This window comes from Myotis nattereri, assembly GCF_964212035.1.
Source record: "Myotis nattereri genome assembly, chromosome: 6".
NCBI lineage: Eukaryota > Metazoa > Chordata > Mammalia > Chiroptera > Vespertilionidae > Myotis > Myotis nattereri.
The window spans coordinates 99,104,597-99,127,114 of NC_138081.1; the positions used below are offsets into that span (position 1 = coordinate 99,104,597).

The window sequence follows — 22,518 nt, forward strand, 5'->3', positions numbered from 1 at the left end:
GGCCAGCTCCGGCCGCGGTGCCCAACCCGGGACACAGATGAAACACGCCCGGGAAACACTTCCATGTGAGATGTGATCTGGGAGCCGACGCCCGGGCAGACCCTGACCAAACCCCCACAGATTCGGGCCGGTGTGGCCGGACGCAGGGAAGGCTTGCTCCCCGCAGGCCAGGTCCTCCCCCTGCTGACCGCCCGCTGTGTGACGGCCACACCTGGTGCCACGCCCAGCGGGGCCGTGTGAGGACTGCACACTGGGCGGCACCCTGGGAAACCGAGCGGCGAGTGTGACCGGCTCTCCCACTCCTGGCATCCGTGAGAATGGACCTGCGGGCATGAACACCCCGTGCACGCGTGTGTGGGGACACACGTGTCCACGTCTCTCGTCTCCGTGCTCAGGGTGGTTGTGCACACGGGGGGCTGGGAACCAGGCGTGGGCCTGGGCTTCTAACCCGTCCCTGCGACAACCAAGGGACACAAAACGGCCACGAGCCACGTGTGTGTGAAGCTGAGCGACCCGCCTCACGAACTCAGGCCAACCTGCCGTCCACACACAGCATGACCACCTGCTGGCCCCCGATCGAGGCTCTGCCACGCGTGCACACGGACATGCGTGGAAGGAGGGTGTGATGCCACGCGACATTCCTCTGGGAACGAGGGATACGGAAGACTCGGAAGTGTCGCACTGTGTATCGGTCAGAGCCACGTGCCTCTGTCCTCTGTTAGGGACGCCCTCCTGAACCACGTGGCACTGCACAGAACGTGACGTGAGCAGTGCAGGGACCCTCCGAGCCCCCCAGGACCCTCCGAGCCCCCCAGGACCCTCCGAGCCCCCCGAGGCCTTCTGAGTCCCCCAGGCCCCTCAGAGCCCCCTGAGGTCTCTTGAGCCTCCCGAAACTCCTTGAGCCCCCGAGCCCCCCACCTTTCAGCGTGGCCTTCTTCAGCACCTTCATGGCGTACAGCTGCCCGGCGTCCGGCCCCACGGCCTTGCGCACCAGAAACACCTGCAGAGAGAGACGGGACATGATCGGCCGCGCGTCCTTCTCCCTGTGTCTGCCTGGACAAGGGACACACGGAGCCTGCAGAGCTTCCGACACAGTGGATGCGCACAGGGAAGGTGTGAGTGCAGCGTGTTCTCCAGCAGCCGGGAGGCACTCCCCTCGCTCCCACGGCTCTGTGGCGACGTGTGTGTGCATGTGGCGACGTGTGCGTGCGTGTGGCGATGTGTGTGCATGTGGCGACGTGTGCGTGCGTGTGGCGACGTGTGCGTGCATGTGGCGATGTGTGTGCGTGTGTGGCGATGTGTGTGTGCTTGTGGCGATGTGTGTGTGCATGTGGCGATGTGTGTGTGCGTGCGCGTGTCACAGGAGAATCATGTTGTTTCCGGTGCTATGACCCTCCCACTAAGCATTTCCTGTCAGAAGGAATCCACCTCCTTTTTAAACACAAGAACTCACTGTTCCAAGGGGCCTGCCCGGTCCCCTGTGAGCACCCCTCGGGCCTCTTGGGGAGGCCCCCGAGTTATTCTGAGGGCACAGAGCCTGCCCCGGTTCTGCGCTTTCTTCACCCACATCTCAGCTTTGAGGCGCTTGAGCTCACAGCCTGGTCTCCATGTGGCTCCCCGGGGCACGTGGACATTGAATGGCACTTTCTCAGCATGTCAGACCCCGTCAGGCCGACAGCTGTGTCACCCACGTTAGGGGCGGGGACAGCCATGTGTCACCTGCGTTAGGGGCGGGGACAGCGTGTGTCACCCGCGTTAGGGGCGGGGACAGCCATGTGTCACCTGTGTTAGGGGCGGGGACAGCCATGTGTCACCCGCGTTAGGGGCGGGGACAGCCATGTGTCACCTGCGTTAGGGGCGGGGACAGCGTGTGTCACCTGCATTAGGGGCGGGGGCAGCCATGTGTCACCTGCATTATGGGCGGGGACAGCCATGTGTCACCTGCGTTAGGGGCGGGGACAGCCATGTGTCACCTGCGTTAGGGGCGGGGACAGCGTGTGTCACCTGCATTAGGGGCGGGGGCAGCCATGTGTCACCTGCATTATGGGCGGGGACAGCCATGTGTCACCTGCGTTAGGGGCGGGGACAGCCATGTGTCACCTGCGTTAGGGGCGGGGGCACAGTGAGAGGCTGGGATTTGGTTTGCTCCCTTCTCAGAACGTGGGAACCGTAACCCCTGACGTCAACACCGCTGGCCGTGGCCGTGGCCTGAACAGAGCCCGGGGGCCTCGTTGAGGGAGGGAGGCGCTTTCCTCGTGACTTAAAGGTGAAGAAGGGAACGGACGCCCTGTGCACAGATGCGTCGCAGGCGACGGTGGGAGGGTTCCCGTCGCACTGAGTCCACAGAACAGTCACGCCAAGTAGCTTCTATCCCTACTTCATGGGCGGGAAATGGGCTCATAGAGGCAATTCCCTGAGCAGGGGGTGGGGTGGGGGCGGGGGGCCAGGCCGGTCCAGCCTGCCCGGCCAAGCGACCCCCTGAAGGCACCACCTCCCGTCTCTGTCTCTTGTTCGCTTCGTTTTTCTCGTTTTTAGAAAATCACTGGTGAGGACACGCTCTCCAGGCTCCAGTCCAGCGGCCACGCGCCGTGGGAGAAGCCGAGCTGGGTGGCAGAGAGGAAGCCTGTGGCGCTCTCGGGGTTGGTGCCGCCCGGCACAGCTCTGACCCGCGTGCGGTTCCCATCAGGAGGGACCTGCCCAGGGCGGGCGCCTGCGAACAGAACCCCTCAGCCGGGGCCTCCTTCTCACATGTTCAGGGGCATCTCCACCTCCTTCCCCGTCAGCAGACACCCGAGTGCTCGCCTGCAAGGGGACCAGTCACGGGGCGAGGGGACCGGCCACGAGGCGAGGAGACTGGCCACGGGTGAGGGGACCGGCCACGGGTGAGGGGACTGGCCACGGGGGGAGGGGACCGGCCACGGGGCGAGGGGACCGGTCACAGGGTGAGGGGACCGGCCACAGGGCGAGGGGACCGGCCACAGGGCGAGGGGACCGGTCACAGGGTGAGGGGACCGGTCACGGGCGAGGGGACCGGCCACGGACGAGGGGACCGGCCACGGGCGAGGGGACCGGCCGGTGCACGGGACGCGCTCGGAGGCAGCGGAGGGGACTCACCTTCCCGTAGGAGCCTTGTCCCAAGACCTTCAGCAGCTCAAACTGGGAGGGGTCGGCCTTCTCGCAGCCGTCCTTCACGTGGTGGCTGATGTCGATCTCCTTGACCACGCCCTCCTCCTGCAAGACAGGCGCCCGGTTCACACGCAGAGGCCGGGCCGTGCCTGGCTCCGTCCCACCCGCAGCCACGGCCTCGGCAGCTCGGTTACTCGTGCCAGCGATGCCGCCTGCAGCCGTGGGCGCCCGGCTTCTCCTCACGATGCCTGCCACGCGGCCTTACCACGTCCCAGGGAAATGGAGGAGGCCCGGGAGACCAGCCTGTCTCTGAAGGGTGCGGGCAGGCTGGACAGGGAGGGACATGGGGACTCGGGGACAAGGCCACCCTGGGAACTTGTTTTAAAGCCGGTGCGGCCGCTCAGTGGACTCAGCCGTGGATGCGGCCTGGGAGACGCATCTGCTTCTCGTGTCAGTCTCACTGCCCGACATCCCAGCCACAGCGAACGCAACTGCCCTCCCACAGGCCATGTCCAGCAGCGGCAGGGAGCTCACCCAGACCAGGGCCAGAGCCCCCAGCAGGAAAGAGCAGCCCCGGCCTTTAAACTGGAACACTGACCGAGCCCGCCGGCTAGCTCAGGGGGTGAGCGCTGACCTATGAACCAGGTCATGGTTCGATTCTGGTCAGGGCACAGGCCTGGGTGGCAGGCTCGAGTCCCCACCGGCCCCCCTGCCGGCAGCTGGACCGAGCTCTGTCCCAGCACATGCTGCCCAGCCCGGCCGATGTCTGCCCAGAGCGAGCCCGGGCGTCGCGATGAAACACAGAGCTTCCCAGACCCGCGCTGCCCGAGCTCTCCCCTCCCTCACCGCCCGCCGGACGTACCTCCCCGGGGCTTTCAGAAGACACACCGGCCCAGATGCTGGTGGTCCATGAGGTCCCGAAGGCTGGCGACCGCTGGCCCCGAGGAACCTCTTTCCTTCTTCCAAAGCCCACTCCCCTGGGGACAGAGCGCGGCTCCTAGTGCACTACTCCAGCTGCCGCGTCCGGGCCAGCGTGGGCGTGGGGGCCACGGAGGGCAGAGAACAGACACTTGCCCGGAGCCCACGCCTGCTGCCGCGTCCGGGCCAGCATGGGCGTGGGGGCCACGGAGGGCGGAGGACAGGCACCTGCCTGGAGCCCACGCCTGCTGCCACGTCTGGGCCAGTGTGGGCGTGGGGGCCACGGAGGGCGGAGGACAGATACCTGCCTGGAGCACACGCCTGCCCCAGGAGTCACCCTCGCTGTAACTGCCAAGGGGGCCGAGCTGGCGCGGCATATTTCTCGACTCTCCTGGGGACAGGACCCTCGAGGGTATGATGCAATCTTGGCATCTTCTTCCCAGAAAACCACACAGGTGACCCCCCCTCCGCCCCCCGGACGTGTGCCAGAGGTGAGGACCCCCAGTCTCCACCCCACCCCCGGCCCCGGTGAGGAACCAGTTCCCCGGGACCACACACGAGGGATAGAATCCGGCCGTGACCGACGACTCTCTTGGGGCTGAGTTTATCTCAGTGCTTCTGGAGCAGCCGGCATGGGAACCCCCTGGGCCCCGCCGATCAGCACACAGACCTCGCCCGCGCCGACAGGGCCGCCAAAGGTTTTGGGCAAAGTCTGAGCAACCGGAGCACAAACAAGCAAGCGATGCGTGAGTTTTGTGCAAAGAACTTGATGCTTCCAGTTGGGAGTCTGGGTTCCGGTCTGGGCCCTGCTTCTTCCCGGTTTTACGGTTTTGGACACAGTCTGCTCTGTGTCACTTCCCCAACAGCGCGTGTGAGCCGTGGGTTAGACATTACACTTACGCCCCAGCCGGTGTGGCCCAGTGGACAGAGCGTCGGCCTGCGGACTGAAGGGTCCCGGGATTGATTCCCAGTCAGAGCACGGGCTGTGGGCTCCATCCCCAGTGCGGGGCGTACAGGAGGCAGCCGATCACGGATTCTCTCTCATCACTGATAACCCTCTCTCCCCCCTCTTCCTCTCTGAAATCAATAAAATATGTATTTCCTTTAAAAATTACACTTACTTTAATAAATATACGGAAAATAGCATATCCCAGATTTATGAACAAAGAGATTCTTTGAGAGAAAAAAATTAGCAAGATAGTAAATGCAACAGGGAAAGCAGACAACCTTCAAAGCCGTACAAAGTAGTAAAACGACAACTAAAGGGGAGGCCAGAAGCAGACCAACATCACAGGACAAAGCAGACCGAGCAGTGGCGGGAAAGGGCGGGGCGGGGCTGTGAATTCCCTCCGTGCACGGGCGGCTGCCTCAGTTCACTGACTGACTGACTGATTGCCTATGCATTTAGTTCTGGCTTCATCGAGGTGTCACAGGCAGGTAACACGGTGAGATGTTTAAAGTGAGTGCCATGTGGTGTGAGCAGGCCGTGCAGCTGCTGCGAAGGAACCCCTCCAATCCACTCCCCTCCCACCAGGCAAAGCTCTGGGGGGCCCTACTTTTCCCAACAGATAAGAATGGTTTTCCACTAACAAACCAAGAGGGAGCAGATGCTTTCAAAACCCCCGTGTACCCCACTGTCTGTACACGAGCCACCCCGACTCCGACAGGCACAGGCCCGCCGTGGGGGACGCCGTGCCGTGTACCCCACTGTCTGTACACGAGCCACCCCGACTCCCGACAGGCACAGGCCCGCCGTGGGGGACGCCGTGCCGTGTACCCCACTGTCTGTACACGAGCCACCCCGACTCCCGACAGGCACAGGCCCACCGTGGGGGACGCCGTGCACCTGCCGGGCTCTGACGCGGCTCCGCTTCCCACGCTGACCGACTCCTCACGGCGCGGGGTGGGGGTGGGCGGGGGGGGGGGGTGAGTTTAAAAAGAGAACCTGTTGCGGCTACTCCCTGAAGAGCTGTAACCGTTCGTCTGTTTTCATCTCTGCATTAGAAGCACGACGCCAGGTGTTGGGTCTGACCTGGGCGGGGGGTGGCGCGGGGAGAGGGGGGCTCAGGAGGCGCAGGGACCACCCTCGGCGGCTTGGTCTGGAGTCCTGGCGGCCCAGCGAGGGCAGGTGCCCCAGCGCCGAGGGGCCTGCGCAGGGCGAGCTTGCTCCTCCCGTCTGTTTGTTTACTGTGCGATAAACACTGCATTTCCAGAGAAGAAAGCGCACTCTGTCCTCAACACGACGCCCCGATGAGTCCGGGCTGTTGGGTGATCCTCCCGCCTCTGGACACCCCCGCATCCCGGCGTCCGGGACGGAGGGCGACTGTCCTGCCCAACAGCTCACGGGAGGGCGGAGGCTCAGAGCAAGGCCCACGCCGGGCGCATCGGAAGAAGGGACGGTCCGGGGCCTCTTCATCCACAGGGCTCACCGTCTGTCGTTGGAAGGGATTCCCTCCATCGACTGGGAAGGATTGGGTTTGAGGTGGGAGGGGGCTCGTTGGGAAATCCAGTCCCTTCCGGTGGAGATGGGCCCACAGGCGAGAGTGGGTGACTCGAAGTCACAACCAGGACGAGGCGGGGGGCCCACGGCTCCTGGCCCCAACACTCAGCTCCTTTTCCCCGGAAGCACGTGCCCCCACCCCTGACCCCTCGGGGAACAGGGGTGACCACACACACACAGATGGGCCGTGATCTGATTAAGAGTTGATAACCTGGCCGGCGTGGTGCAGGGGTTGAGCGTCGACCTATGAACCAGGAGGTCACAGGTCGATTCCCGGTCGGGGCACAGGCCCGGGTTGCAGACTCCATCTCCAGTGCGGGGCGTGCAGGAGGCAGCCAATCAATGATTCCCTCTCATCACTGATGTTTCTCTCTCTCTCCCTCTCCCTTCCTCTCTGAGATCAATATAATTTATTTTTTAAAAGGCTGATAAGTGAGCGGTCTCGAGAACTGCCTCCTGGAGAGCGAGACCGGGAGACCTGCCTGTGAGAGCGAGGCAACCAGGCACGTGGGCCGTGGGCGGGGCAGCGGCCGGTCCCTGGTGCTGGTGTGCGTGAGCCGTGGGACCTGGGCACGTGCCCCGGCCACCCCTCACCTCACCCCCCCCGGACGCAGGGGGAGACGAGACAGCACCGTGAGGCCGCGGGGGAGCGTGGAGGGCCAGCGAGCCTTGGAGAAGCGGAGGTCGGACCACACGCCAGCTCTCGCTGCTTCCTAAAACGTTATGGCTTCCGAACTCCTGCCTGCCCCCAGGCTCCCAGGTGGCGGGGCGCGTGGGGGGAGCAAAGCTGATCCCCAGGTGACGTGGCACCTGCCCAGCTGCTGCTGCCTGACCCCTGACGCCCAGCGGCCGGCCGGGCCTGTCGGGGCCTCGGTGAGCTGTCGCCAGGGCTCCCAGGCCATGTTTCTAAAACATCCTCCCCGAGGATACTTCTTCCCATTGATTTTTAGAGAGAGTGTGAGGGAGGGGGAGAGACAGCGAGAGAAACATCGATGCGCGAGAGACTGCTGCCTCCTGCCCGTGCCCTGACTGGGGCCGGGATGGAGCCTGCAGCCAAGGAACGTGCCCTCGATCGGAATCAAACCCGAGACCCCTCCGTCTGCGGGCTGATGCTCTGGCCACTGAGCCGAACGGGCTGGGGCGCCCAGGCCATGCTTGTACCGTCCCACCGCCCCAGGGGTCGCGAGAGCCTGCAGACACAGGCAGAGCGGTGTGACGGAGGAGAGACGTGACGAGGAGACTGCGCTTAGGACCCAGAGGACTCGGAGCCTGTGGGGACCCAGGACCCCCCATCGCCGCCCGTGTTCAGCGAGAAAGCCAGGTGGAAGGGGGAGTCTTCCTGGCGTGGGCTGTAGACCACAGCAGCCACCGCCGTGCAGAGATGCAGTGAGCAGCCATGAGTCACACGGCCCAGGCGCTGGGCTCGGCCCGGCCTGCGAGGGTTTGTGAACGCGCCCAGCGTCTGCTTATGCAGCTCAGTGAACTGTACACAGTAGTTGTGCTGTTTTCTGGGTTAGCCTTTTTTTTTTTTTTTAATCTCTATTGATGTCAGAGAGGAAGGGAGAGGGAGAGAGGGAGATAGAAGCATCAATGATGAGAGAGAATCATGGATCGGCTGCCTCCTGCACCCCCCCACTGGGGATCGAGTCCACAACCCGGGCCTGTGCCCTGACTGGGAATCGAACCGTGGCCTCCTGGTTCATAGGTCGACGCTCAGCCACTGAGCCACGCCGGCTGGGCGAGATCCACTGTACTTTTAATATTATCTACTTTTCCCACTAGACAAACTTTTCTGCAGGGACAGTACCAGGACCATGGACAGGGCTCCCGGCCTGCCTTGTGAGCCCCGTATGAGGTGCCCCTGGGCGGTGACCCCACCACCCTCCCCACCCAGCCTCGACCCTGCCCCACACCCACCTGGACTCTGGGGTCCACCCTGCCCCCAGGAGGAGCCTTCCATGGCCCCACACGCCTTTACCCTCCCAGGTGGGATTCCGTGTCCCCAGACCCAGGCAGGCAGGCCAGGGACGAGAGAGAGGTCAGCTCTGTTTGGAGGGGCGGCCAGTATGTGTGTAAGTACTTCCTCCTCGCCGCCGGCCATCGGAACCACGGGGAGCTGTGCTGAGGGGCATACCCGTCTCAATCTGAAAAGGCCGCAGAGCTGAGCCTCGGCGGGGCAGGTGCGGCAGGCGGAGGGGGGCCCAGCGAACGGGCCGGGCGGAGGTAGGCACTGCCCAGCCAGCTGCAGGGCCTGCGGGGCTGGCTGTGAGGGCACAGGCCATGGAAATAACGCCTTCTAACTGAACGGGGCATGTCTGGTAAGACCAAACTTCCAGGGACAGTAAAAGATCTCTAAATCGCCGTCCCCTATCCCACGGCACGGCCCTTCTCGGGGCTTAGCACCAGGGGCCGCAGGAATTGGGTGTCGGTGACCACGCGGAAATCGCCTCACCAGCACCAATCACACCTCACTAGCGCCACGCGCCATGGAGCTGCCATTCATTCTTCGTCACCAGGTTTATAGGGTGACATTCCGTTTTACAAAGTTCCTAGCGGAACACAAACACGTGTAGAAGTCAACACACATGAATGTTCCCCGTGGAAGTAAGTGCCGAATTAGAAGCAGACAGCACTAAACTTCTGGTGTCAGCAGCGTTAGATGTGATTTCCCTCTTAACTGGAACGCAGGCCATGTGAAAGCACTCGTCAGAGGTTCCTACGTCAGAGCTGCCAGCCTCACCGACTCACAGGGCCGGAGAAAACCCTCGTGAGCCCTAACAGCCGTAACACACAGCATATGGCGAGAAGCTGGTTGTAGAGCTTACGTATTTTTGTAACTTGCCCTGGATAAGAATTTGGAGGTTAGGAAAAATACCTTGCTATGTTTTTATCCTTCCTGCTACTTTGAAATGCATTCCATTGATCTTAATTCGATTGCTGGCTTCTTTTTAGCCATAAAAGTTCACTAAAGCATAGACACATACCAAAGTTGGAAAAACAAAACAATTACTTCAACAGCAATTCTGATGAGACAAAGCGATTTGACAAGTTTTAGCTGAACCTGGACATTCTCTTACCTGCCAGCCAGTTCCTGGAAATGAACATGCTGCTACTCGTGCGCTGAAAGCACGGAAACTGCTAATTCAGCAAACCCGGGGCTCACGCGTGGGCCTGACCCGGCCCCAGTCACCGGCCTCCAGGCAGGACCCCGGCACTGTCACCTTTGACCTGTGAAGTGACCCCTCCCCTCTGCCCTCCGTACGTCTCAGTGGCTGAAACGCTCATGGATTCCTGCACAGCCTCAAGCTGCAGAGGGCAGAGCAGCCGCGGGAAGAGCCTGGCGGGGAGGCTGGAGCATCCTGCACACGTTTTGTATCTTGGGGGGGGGGGGGAGGGGGCGGGTAGGAGGAAGGGGGAGGCGGCGTGGGACCAGTTCCCGCCACTGCCCAGATGGCACCAAAAGACACACCCTGAGGAACACTTGCCTGTGGCAGCCCGGCTGGCGAGGCTCAGGGGTTGAGCACCGACCGATGAACCGGGGGGTCAGGGTTCGATTCCCGGTCAGGGCACAGGCCCGGGTTACAGGCTTGATCCCTAGTGTGAGGCGTGCAGGAGGCAGCCGATCCATGATTCTCTCTCACCATTGATGTTTCTCCCTCTCTCTCCCTCTCCCTTCCTCGCTCTGAAATCAATGACAAAAAACATATTTATAAAGAACTAAAGCCCAGTGCATCCAACTCCTCTGGGTGCTTATTCAAAGCTCCGATAACCAAGAGGGTGGCAGCCCCCCAGCCTCCCGGCGTCCCCTCTGCGGCCGCGGCTGCTCCTCTCTGCTCATTCCCACCCCGGAAGCGCCGTGAGAGTGAAGAACGAGTGTGCTCGGGAAGCCCTGTGCCGACGGGCTGGTCCCCACAGCGCTTCACTCCCAGCGACGTAACGTAGTGAACAGCCAGCACATGTATGTACAGTGACTCAGAAGCTGGCCCACCGGGACAGACACACTGTAATTAAATGCCAATAAAAATGTGCATCACAGTCTATTTTATGGCCAGGAAATGCCGTATAGTTACGCCATGAAATACCATCAATAAATGAGAACGCCCAGGCCTCCTATGGACGCACAGGGCCCTTGGTAGGTAATGGGTCCAACACGGGACCCATTGGCTCATCTTCGTATGTGATCAAATCTGTCACTCTTCCATCATATTTTATAGAAGTTCCCAACCGGAAGTTTAAATGAGAAAGGTTACGCCGCCACACCGAGTTCTTCGTAAGTAAATTCTTAGAAGGGCTGTAAACTCAGAATTCGTCTCCTAGGACCCGTTTCCTGTTGTGCAGATCATGACTGATCTGCTTGAAACGTGATATTGATCCAGAAACTCAGACACATTTGGCAGAGCTCGGGGTTTTCATGAACAGTGACTAGAGGTTCGCGTGGGAGATTCTGAGATCAGCGGGGGGCGGGGGGGGCGGGGGAGATGGGAAGGGGGGACGCGGCGGAGCGTCTCAGACACACAGCAGACGTGGCCTGCAGCTGCCCGGCTGCCTCTGGCCCTCGGAGCGCCTGGGCGGCGGGCACGGGTCTGCAAGGACGGGGGGCTCTGGGGGCTCAGGTTCCAGAAGAGCCGAGGGAGCACATTGTTCTATTCCACGTGGGAGGAGGAGACGGGGTGGCTGAGGGGCAGTGGGAGGTGGGTGCCCTTCGCGGAACAGGAGAGGCTCTGAGCTCTGAGGAGTCGCAGCCGCAACCAGCACGTGCCTCCAAGGACGCGGAGCCGCCACGCACCTCATAAGCAAAGAGCTTTACAGAAGAGCCTGGCGCACTGGGAGTGGGTGGTCAGGTTGACACAAAAACGCTGGCCACAGCGAAGGCCAGGAGTCCACGTGCTTACTGGCCAGTGGGAGGAAGTGAGCTCAATCTCTCACTATGCAACTGAGGGCGTCCAGTGCCCCGCCTGGGACCTTACCCGTTTTCACTGAAGAAAGAACAGGAGTGGGCGGGACCTGTCTGTGGAGCTACTCAATTGAATGTGTGGTTCAATGGACCGTGTGGCTCTGTGGGCTGACTGTGTGGCCCTGTAGACTGAGCATGTGGCTCTGTGGATTGAGCGTGTGGCTCTGTGGACTGACTGTGTGGCCCTGTGGACTGAACATATGGTTCTGTGGATTGAGCGTGTGGCTCTGTGGAATGAGCGTGTGGCTTGGTGGGTTGAGCATGTGGCGGCTCTGTAGACTGAGTGTGTGGCTCTGTGGGCTGACTGTGTGGCCCTGTGGAAGGAGTGTGTGTGGCTCTGTGGACTGAGCATGTGGCTCTGTGGATTGAGTGTGTGGCTCTGTGGACTGACTGTGTGGCCCTGTGGACATGTGTTCTAACCGATTCACACGGGCACTGGAAAGCGAGCCGGCATGAGTCACTGGCCAGGGACCAGCCTCCACTGCTGACCTACTCTGCTCCTGGCCCCATGGCTGCGCCTGTTGGACAGAAATCTACTGGAATTTGCCGTGTTTTATGGAAAAGCTGCACCCACGATGCATCTGCCCTCGGCCTTGTATTAATGAACTTTCTCAGTCACGGAGGATGAAGGCCTGAAGGTACTCTCTCTCAGAGAATGGAAACTGCACTCATGGCTTTATTTATTTATTTTTTAAAGTACATTTCTATTGATTTCAGAGAGGAAGGGAGGAAAGAGAGAGAAACATTAATGATGAGAGAGAATCACTGATCAGCTGCCTCCTGTACTGGACATGTGCCCTGACCGGAAATCGAACTGGACATGTGCCCTGACCGGAAATCGAACCATGACCCTCCTGGTTCATAGGTCGACACTCAACCACTGAGCCACGCCGGCCGGACAGGGCTGCACTCCTGGCTTTCACATGGGCCCCATCGCTGCCTTTTAGCAGAAATTCAGGGGAAAGAAGTGCGTTGGAGATGCCCCACCGGGGTCCCCAGCATCTCCTCGTGAGAAGCCGAGAGCGGCTACCCGCCTCGAAGGGCATTGGAGGAAGGTCCAGGCCACACAGGCTGCGTCGGACAGAAACATTTTCCAAACGCCTCTCACTTTGTAAACAGGATAAACTAAACTCGTGCCATGTGAGCCGAGTGGAGATAAACTTGTAATCCAGTCGGGGAGACAAGATCTTCTGTCCCCAAACACAGACCTCCAGGCCGTGGACCCACCACGTGAGCGCGTGGACAGAGAGGAGAGGTCGGAGGGGGAGGGGCTGGCTCGGCCGGGGCGGCGTCCGAGTGGAAACGGGCCAGTGGAGGACTCGGACGTGGCCGGGAGAGGCCCCAGGTGGCAGCCAGCAAACCCAGGGTCGGCCTGATCAGATCCGCCTCCTTTCTAGGTGGTTTTGTTTCTACCTTTTGCTTAAAACTTGGAAATAAGTTCAGAAAAGTAAGTTATTAGTTCCCCGGCGGCGGGCGTGGAGGGCAAGGCCCTTCCAAGAATCGCAGGGAGGGGAGCCATCCGGGTCTGGCAGGTTCAGCATCAACTTAAGGTCCATTTACAGATCCCCGGACGTGACCTCAAAGCTCCCTGAGGCCCGGGAGAGAGAAGATCCTATTTCAGGGCGCGGAGCACCAAGACGGACAGGGGCTTTAATCTTTCATTAACGGATGATGGGCGCTTTAATCTTTCATGGACCGGGGATGGAAAGAGGCAGCGTTAGGGCTCCAAAAAGATGCCCGCCAGGCGTCTCCTTGGGAAGGTGCAGGGGGCAGGGGGGGGAGGGGAGGATGGCAGAGGTGGAGCGAAGCTGAGGGCCAGCAATGGAGGCCCCGCGTCGCGTCAGCAGCCCTTAGACCGGCCGTGGCGGGGCTGCTGCCGTCGCATGGTAACTGGCGCGTGTTAGGGGTCGACGTGTGTCCCCCAGGAAATATGCGGCGAAGTCCTGGCCCCCAGCCCCTGGGAGTGACCTTTGGACATGGAGCCGCTGCACATGTAATCAGTTAAGTGTGGGGAGGGTGGGTGACCAGTATGACCGAGTCCCGGTAAGAGGCCACGTGAGCACACACGGAGGACCGCACCACGGGGACGGCCAGGGACTGGCCTGACGCTCCACGAGCTGGAGGAGGCGAGGAGGGGGCTCCGGAGAGAGGCGGCCTGTGAGCACAGCTCCTGGCTTCCCGGCTGTGAGCACACACGTGCCGTTGTCTCAGCCCCCGGTGTGTGGGCGTCACTTCACCCACGGGACACGAGCCGCGGGCAGCAGCGGGCCTCCCACTGAAGCTCCGTCAGCCCCCAGCCCCAGGGCGGCATGACCACCGGAGAGTGGATATCGTACGAGTCGCACCACAGCCTACAGCGGAAACAGTACCAGCGGCACAGGCCGTCAGGGCTCCGAGGGAAGGCAGCGCCGGCGCAGGGTGAGGAACAGGGAGATTTACTTCACGGGAGACGAGCTCACGGGGCCGGCAGCCGGGGACAGACGCCTGGAGGGGGGACCGGAGACGGGGTGTCGGTCCGCACACGGGCACCACCGACAGCGACAGGAAGAGAAGTGCGGCCCGCAGGACCCACGGGCTGGAGGAGGACGCACGGTCCCGGCGAAGCGCCCGGTAGCTGGTCGGCGGTGCGGTGGGAGAGCCGGTGCACCGTCCGGCCAAGCCCAACTCCCGGCTCAGAAGGGGGCGGCTGGCGGGGCGCAGAGAACCAGGAGACTGTCCCTCCCAGGGAAACGAGGGGGAAGGTGGGTGTAAAAGAAGTGAAACACCAGGGAAAGTTAAGCTAAAACGTCAGAGACTTTAGGGGAAGAGGCAATGACCTTGTAGTTGCTAACGCACAGGACTGCGGCTCGGACCGGGGACACAGGCAACACCCATTCCCAGGAGCCTCTGCGTTTAACCAGCAGCACCGGCCGGAGGAGCTGGCGGGCCGGACCGGGGTGGGGTGGTCCCGCCCCCTCTGCGCTCTGCTCGCAGGCCGGGCTGCCCTGCACAGGCCTGTCCTGGGCCTCCCTCCCCCCTCCTCTGCTTTGGCACCTTTGTCCCCGTCACAGGACCACGCGGTACTCGGCAGATGGAGCGTGTGTGCGAGCCGTGTTCGTCTTCCTGCAACACGGCCACGCTGTTCCCGTCTGAATGGGCTCAGGAGCGGCTCGGCGACATCTCCGGTCACACGCGCACAGGCTGCTGCCATGATTCCCACCGTCCCCTCCCGGCAGCAAGTCAACAAAGCCCGTCTCAGGAGGAGGGGGCCTCGCGGGCCATGTGGGAGGGCGGCCTCTGCTGCCGGCTCTGACCCGGCCCGTCCTCCTCGCCGGCCGCCTGCGGGGTCCCCACAGGGGCGGACCGGGCAGGCGACCATCACCTCACAGGCAGCTGTGCTCTCACGGAAACGATCTAGAGACGCAGATGGACGGATGGAGTTTGCAAACCGAAGATGGACCCTCAGCCACGCAGACAGCAGGGACGGGGCTGAGTCGGCTCTGTCCAAACTGCTGCAAAGCTGGTTCTGGGTGGAGAAGCTGGAGCCCGAAGAGCCTTGAACGTGGAGATGAGCCTTTGAACTTGGAGACATTTGGCTCCACAGCCTGGAGTCGCCACCAGCCCTCGGTCATGAGCTCCCGTCCATGTCTGTCCTCCCTCCCTTCTCCCTCCTCCCTTCTCCCTCCTCCGCTCCTGCCAGCTGGGGCGCCGCCTCCGCCCTCTCTGGACAGGCTTGGGGGTGGCCCTCGGGGCTGATGGGAGAGGAGGTGGGAGCAGGACAGCAGGGCCAGGTCACTCGCCCAGGTCAGCCGGGCGGGGAACTGCCCAGCAGGCTCTCACAGCGTCACGGCTCCGAGGGGAAGGCCCCGGAGGTGGTGTTTGAAGAAGCTGAGCTGATCCCCAGGAGGCAGAGGTTTTCAGGATGGTGGGCTCTGACCCACAGGCGGGGACTGGGAGTGGCCGGAGCACAGCAGATCGGAAGCCAGGATGGGGGGATCAGCCGTCTCCTCCTCATCTCTCCCAGGGCTGCCAGACGGCCGGTGAGGGAGCGGTCGGCACGCTGTCCGGCCTTCGCGGAGATGCCCAATGAGGCGCTCTCGCGGCCACACCGAGGCGGATGGAGCAGCACTGGCTGGTGGCTTCTTCGCGGACCAAGTCCATCGAGGGGAGCGGCGGACCGCTCCTGCCCGCCAGGAGGGAGGTCTCTGCAGGCCGCGTCTCACACGGGCCGGGGGCGGGCTCCCGGAGCTGAAGGCACCGTCCACTTGCAGGCGGACAGGCGGACGCACAGCTCCGACAACACCGAGACGGCCAGGCTGGATTTAGCCGCGACAACCAATCCCAAAACCAATGCCAGGTCTCATTCTTGGTAAACAGCTGCCGACCAGGAGCCAGACTAGCGACGGGCCATCGTCCACATGGGCTCAACGGTGTGACCAGGACGATGAGAAGCACATGCAGCAGGGGAGGTGACAGTGGGCGGGCAGATGGCATCGAATCCGCTGCTGCTGCTGGCCCACCCGCTGACCATCACACCTTTCCTGACCACCCTCAGGTCAGACCCTTAGTCATGCGCCGTGGCCGCACACAGCTGGTCAGGGTCTGCCTGTCTTCCCAGCAGATGGGCTCCGAGGGCAGACACTGCTGTCTCCGTTCCTGGACTCTCTCCAAGGCAGTGCCAGCGCGAGGGGGTGCTGAAGGTGCTGCTCCCACCAGGGTCGCTTCCTCTCCGACAGGCTGCCGTAGGAATTCGGGGCGTCCCTCACTCTGGGGGGATTTAGATCCCCTAACTTTGGGAATGTGAATGCTAATCTTTGACTCAGCACCTACAAGAAAGTCTTGCCCAATGGCTGGCTGAACAAGTGGATGGGAGCACAAAGCGATGATTCTTTGAACACAGAAGTTGCTGTTCTCACCCCGTTTTCAGGACTCAGTCATAAAGCTGCACGCAGACCACTGGGACTAAAATGAAATTTCAAACATGTAGAAATGGGCGGAAAAAGCTCCTTACTTCACAACGTGAATAGAAACAGCAAGTGGAATACGCGTGCGTTTTAAAAATGGTCTTCTCAAAACCAGTAGGAAATTAAATTCCAACCCTGAGGTCATTTTTACTATATTATTCCTCTTGAAATCTGTCTTGCTCTTGCCTAGTGGACATCGGGAGCAACTTATTAAAATACCCTGCATATCCAGTACTTCTTAAAACCTCTTGCCCTCACCTGAAAAAGCTGGTGATAAACAACAACAAAAAAAGAGTTAAAATATAAAATTAAAAATCCCAGCTAACTGGTCTGCCTGGGCCCGACGGTGACTCCATGCAGGTCTCCCCTGGGCACCCACAGGCTGCAGGGCGCACGAGGAGGGAGGATAGACATGAAGCCGTGTGTCTTTCCTGGTGAGCAAGTGCACGCTGGCAGGTCCATGGGCCACAGCAAATGCTCCTAAGTCCCGTCACACAGCAAAGCACCATTCACCTGCAGGAGGGCAGCGACTGCAGGCTGCCGCCCAGCTCCCCCCAGTGCTCTGCATGGGTGCCGACTCCCGGCTGGCCCGGCGCCCCTCACTCGGAGACCCTCCCTTCCCAAGCTCACCATCCAACTCCCTCTTGGAAAATCGTGTCCATCAGACTTTCTCGAAAGAGTCTGGCCGCAGAGAAGCTGCAACCAAGTCACCTCCTCTGCTTTGGGTCCCGGTTCCTGAGGCCCACGGTCCGTGGACACGTGTTCACTTTACCCACCAGCCCGCAGCCCTGGGTCTTCTCAGGCCTGGGCCTTCCCGCAGATTCCTGACGGCAGATCCCCACTGTGGTCCACGCCCATGACCAAGACCCCACAGCCTCCGGTTACCCCAGGAGCGCGACTGTCTCCTTAGTTACATTAGAAGCTCTGGGTCAGCAGAGCCTAAAAGGTGAGATTGACTGCAAGTCCTCAAGGTCTGGCTTAAAACTTAAAATTGCTTGTGAAGGCTTAATGCCATTCGAATAGGACAACTTATATCTGGAAGTCTCCAGCAGACACTCCTCTCCGAGGTTTAAAATACCACGCTGTGTGGGCACTGAGATCCAGGGCGACATGATCGCGAAAAGCGAACGCTCAGCCTCTGATGGGAACGGAGGGCGGCGTGGGGGTGGCACCTGAGCCAGAAACACGGCCGGGACGCTCACACGCCCCCTCCCTGCATCCCCCGGAGTGCTGGCAAGGTGACCTCCGAACAAAGCGGCACCAAGGCCTCAGGGACAGAGCAGCCCAGAGACTGCTTTCTGGGGAATGAGACCCCAGGAACACGGTGAGTGGTCGCGATAGAGAAGCCTTCCCTGCCCAAGACCTCACCGCCCAAATGGAAAGCGCTTTACTTTGCAGATTGATGTGAATTTAGCCTGAAGCGGAAACCACCAGCCATCAGATCCCCGGCCAGCCTCGGCCTCCGAGGTCCCGGCAGGCTCAGACCCGGGTCAGCTCCGCAGGAGAGCGAGCCGCCCCCGCTGCCCACGGAGCTCTCACATCAGAGTGCCCAGTGCTTTTCGTTGAGCTGCAGCCCAGCTGGGCCTCCGGTTCCTGCCCACAGGAACATCAGATGGTGAGCGCAGGACCAAGCACCTCTCTCCGGCCGGCCGTCTGCGCCCGCTGTTTGGAGGCCCGCAGAGCTCAGAGCTTGGAGAGTTCGAAGTGATGCCTTTGAAACGCGCCTCCCTGTCCACTGTGGGGGGGCCACGCTAAAGAAACCCCCGCCTTCCTCGTTTTATCCCATGAGAAGGGCGAGTAGCATCGTGAGTTTAATTCTGCACAAATGTATCCTGAACACACAGCCTGCTGGGAGTCTGGGTGACTGAGCAGGGCTGCGGGGGCCCCGGGGGGGCGGGGGTTGACCTGTGAAGACCACAGCCATGGCACCGGTGCGGCAAACAAGCCATCGACAGAGCGAAAGGACGACCCACACAACGGGGAGGTGTTTGCAAAGTGTATACCTGACCAGGGACTTGGTCTGGAATATAGAAAGACCTCCGGCAACTCAACAGTAATTTTAAAAATCACCTAATTTTTAATATATATTTTTTTGTTGATTTCAGAGAAGGAGGGAGGGAGGGAAGGAGGGAGGGGGAGAGAGAGAGAGAGAGAAGGAGGGAGGGGGAGAGAAACATCAAGGATGAGAGAGAATCATGGATCGACCGCCTCCTGCACATCCCACACTGGGGATCAAGCCGGCAACCCGGGCCTGTGCCCTGATCGGGAATCGAACTGTGACCTCCTGGTTCACAGGTCGATGCTCAACCCCTGAGCCATGCCAAACGGGAGTGACTTAGATTTCATGAAACTGTTTATGAAAAATATCGTCATGGCACTCGAGGGAATTGAGAGAAAATGACTCCTGAGGTGCCTGAGAGACGAGGCTTCCTTGGGCCGAGCGCGTGCCCCTCTCCTCTCCAATTCCAGCCGAGTCAGTTCCAGGAAACGCCTGGAACTTTTCCCAGCCCCCAGCGGGCACTGGGGCAAGGACCCAGGACGTCTGCTGTGACAATGAGAGAGGGTCTCGGCGGGACGCAGCCCACTGGGGGCGCGAGTCCCGGGTGTGACCTCTGCCGTGGGAACCGCCCCCCGCTTCGCAGCGGGGTGACTGAGTGTGAGCTGCTAACAAGTACCTCCACGGCCACGGGAACTTGTCCCGCCGGCGCTGCCAGTGCACAGGTGCTTGGCCCACACGCTGTCAGCTCACTCACCCGCCTGTGTGCGCGGGAGAGAGTATTCCTCCGAGAAGCCCCGATTACGGGCTCGGGGCCATTAAAGGGGGAGGGGACACCCGAGTGACTCCGAGGCTCCTGGAAAGCAGGGCATCGTGACCACTGTTTGGATCTGGATGGCCTCATGGGGAAGGCGCCGTGGCAGGAGCTGGGGAGCCGAGCGCCAGGCTGTCCCCTCGGAGCCTCGGGAGCCCCCCCCCCCGCCCCCCCCGCCCCCCCCCCCCCCGCCCAGGTCTGTCCTTGGAGGAAAGCGCTCAGCCTCCCGCGTGGCCGTGGGGCCGGCAGTCGCTCTGGGGTGTTCATTCCGTCTCTCCCACGGCTGACACACGTTTACACCAGGTCCTGTTTATCCCCCATCCACGCAACCGGAAGCTAAGGCTGCCTTTTAAAAACAGAGCGTGTACGAGCGAGAAACAGGAACCCAGCAGGGATGACGGGACAATGTGAGGCGGGTGTGCCTGGCGCTCCACTTCCGGAGCACAGCATGGGCTCAGCGGGTGCGGGCGCTCGCGGCGGACATCGGGGACGCGGGCAGGGCAGAGGGGGAGCCACGGTTCCTGCGGTTCCTGCGCTGTGGGACGCGCGGCTGGAGGTGAGAGAGACAAGGAAGCTGCTATTTAGTTCCTCCCCCGTGGAGAGACGCTTGTCTAGACTGGTGGTTCTCAAACTAGGGTTCCCTGGAAACCTGGAGACCCGTGGCCTGGCCCCGGGAAGAGGGGGAGGCCACAGAAAGGTAAGACCCCACGCATCCCACACACCCAGAGGGCTCTCCTCCACGCACTGCAGCCCCGCACGGATGCTTACATCAGGGCCCGAGCGGAGGCGGAGGCCAAACCCTGGTCTGCACCTGCGTTCAGGGTCAGTGCAGAGAGCATGCGGCTGCCTGGCCGCGGAGGCAGCGACCTGCCGTCTGGGAGATGACATCGTGGTGGCTGCAGGGCGGACGGCAGGGCCTGAGAGTCACACCGACCCGGGCGCATTGGCACGCGCGGAGCACACGCTGAGTGGCCAGAGGCCGGCTTCATTTGGGATGTGTCGGGTCGGGTGTGTCTTACTGGCTGTGACTGCCCAGCACTGGGGAGGCCGCCAACTGGGACAGTCGGGGCCCCGGCGATGCCTTTCTACACTCCCCTCGGCACAAAGAGAAGCCACTCGCTTTGAATCGTACAGTCTTGTTCTCATTCCTGCTCTTTTCTTAAAACAGGTAAAAACCTGGCTTCCTGACGCGTAGACGCCGACCCAGACTTGCTGTGGCGCCAGGCCACTCCAGGGACAAAGTAAAGCGACGGCCAGGAGTACTACTCTCTTATTCCTGTTGGATTTCTCTCCGCTCCAGCCTCCCGTTATAGCTCCTTCCGTGTATGTCACCACAACATCTCTTACTACAAGGCGCTGCCAGGAGCGGCAAGGCCAGCGCCAGGTGCCCCGGGAGAGGTGTCCCGGAGCGGCCGAGAGGCGAGGCGTTCCTGCCGTGCGGCGCGAAGGTGGGAAAAGCGAGCCCTGTTCACACTCAGGCATCACGGAGGACGCGCGAGGGCTGTCTCTCCTGTGAATAACAGATACTCCCACCAACTCGGACCCGTGGCAGAGGGCGGACAGGAGATGATTCCAAAAGACGTAGCTGCCCAGCGCGGCCACGCGGACGCTGAGGACACCAGTCACAGGAGAAAGCTCCTGGCGAACGCAGATAAAACGCTGGGCAAGTAGGTCGCAGGCTTCGTGACTCCGACACCGAAGCAGGTGCTCACAGCCAGCGCGTGGCCACGCCCAGGGCAGAGGCCTGCCGGCCTGGAGCCGCGGAGTCTTGTCCGTCGTCTGGTAACAGGCCCCTCCGGTGATTTACCGAAGTATGACCGTCAGAGGCGGGGCCGGCACCGAGTTGGCCGTGAGGCAAAGGGAATGCAACGCAAAGCAACCGTGCTGCGGTGCTCTCACAAAACCCATCTCAGTAAATGAATCTGCGTAGTCGTTCGTTATGTAGAGTTATAACTGGATAACTTTCGGAAGCGGGAGGCTAGGTATAATAGGCAGGACAGCTTTTCTAGAATAAATGCCCATTTCTATCTTGTTTAGAATCCTTCTTTGAGTTATTATTTACATAGTCTACATGTTAGACTGGAGATTTTTATGAGAAAGAAAAGTGCACAGAAAATGAACAAAAGCATCCTTACCCCCAAAGCACACGGAAGAATAAAGAATAACTGCAAACGTAAAAATAATACACTTCATCTTTTCAATGAATTTTTAAAAACCTAATTTCAATTTCCCCATTTACCATCCCAATGAAACTGGAAAATCTGAAAACGTGTCTCTACTAACTATGTTTGGAAACGCACATTTAAAAGTATTATTATCTTTTCCCAATACACATGCTATGAAGACCCATCCATGTTCTTCCTGGTGAGGATCTGGCAGACTTCCACCAACATTTCCAAACTGGTGCCTACAGCACCTGCGTGCACAGACCCTCATGGACCCACAGCATCGGAGCGCCCCAGGCCAGCGCCCTCGCCTCTCCCTCCAGGAGGAGAGAGTGTGTGTGGGGTGCAGGGTGGGGGGCGTGCAGGGTGGGGATGGGGAGCCCTGGGCATGCGCTGTGCCCGCCGCTGCTCAGGGCCCGCCGTGTATTGGGAAACAGGAGATGCGCCAACGGCATGTGGAGCACCACGTGTCTCCAAACACACCAGAGAGCGGCCACGACGGCCTGCTGGCCCGGGAGAGCAACGTCCCTGGAGGACTTGGCTCTGAAGGGCTTGGGGAAGTGCCCGAGACCTGGTGAGCTGCCGCGTGGGGGCTTTCGGCACAGACGCCGTGCCCTCCGTACACCCGTCCGGGGGGCTCTGACAAACATTCCCAGGGGCCACAGTACCGTCTGACATTGTCCTCGGTTTCTGCCCCTGGGTGCCAGGCCCCGCCCACCAGCCCCAGGCGGGCTCGGGCAGGACTCACACAGCAAAGCTGCCTCAGTCCTGGCTTGTGGCCCCGGGATCCCGACAGTGACCGTGTGGCCACGAATCCTCCCCGGGGTCTCGCTTCCCCTGTCTGTCTCGTGTAGATCCTCTTTCTTCTGGCAACTGGGGCCGCAGCGGCCAACAGCCTCAGTGCCCACTTTTGGATTCATTTTTTGAACCTTACTACTTTATATATATATATGTTTTTATTGATTTCAGAGAGGAAGGGAGAAGGAAAAAGAGATAAAAGCATCAGTGATGAGAGAGAGTCATTGATCAGCTGCCTCCTGCACGCCCCACACTGGGGATGGAGCCCACAATCCAGGCCTGTGCCCTGACCGGGAATCGAACC

At 60.9% G+C, this 22,518-nt stretch overlaps 1 protein-coding gene across 1 annotated transcript in view; it reads right to left on the reverse strand.

Annotated features, from left to right (window-relative positions):
* Positions 1–22,518, reverse strand: part of RPS6KA2 (ribosomal protein S6 kinase A2) — a 51,838-nt gene that overhangs the window by 22,541 nt on the left and 6,779 nt on the right. The window contains exons 2-3 of the mRNA XM_081095114.1: positions 3,115–3,231; positions 919–1,000 (exon numbers count right to left, since the gene is read on the reverse strand). Coding sequence (XP_080951240.1) covers positions 919–1,000; positions 3,115–3,231 — 199 coding nt within the window. The remainder of the gene's footprint in view (positions 1–918; positions 1,001–3,114; positions 3,232–22,518) is intronic.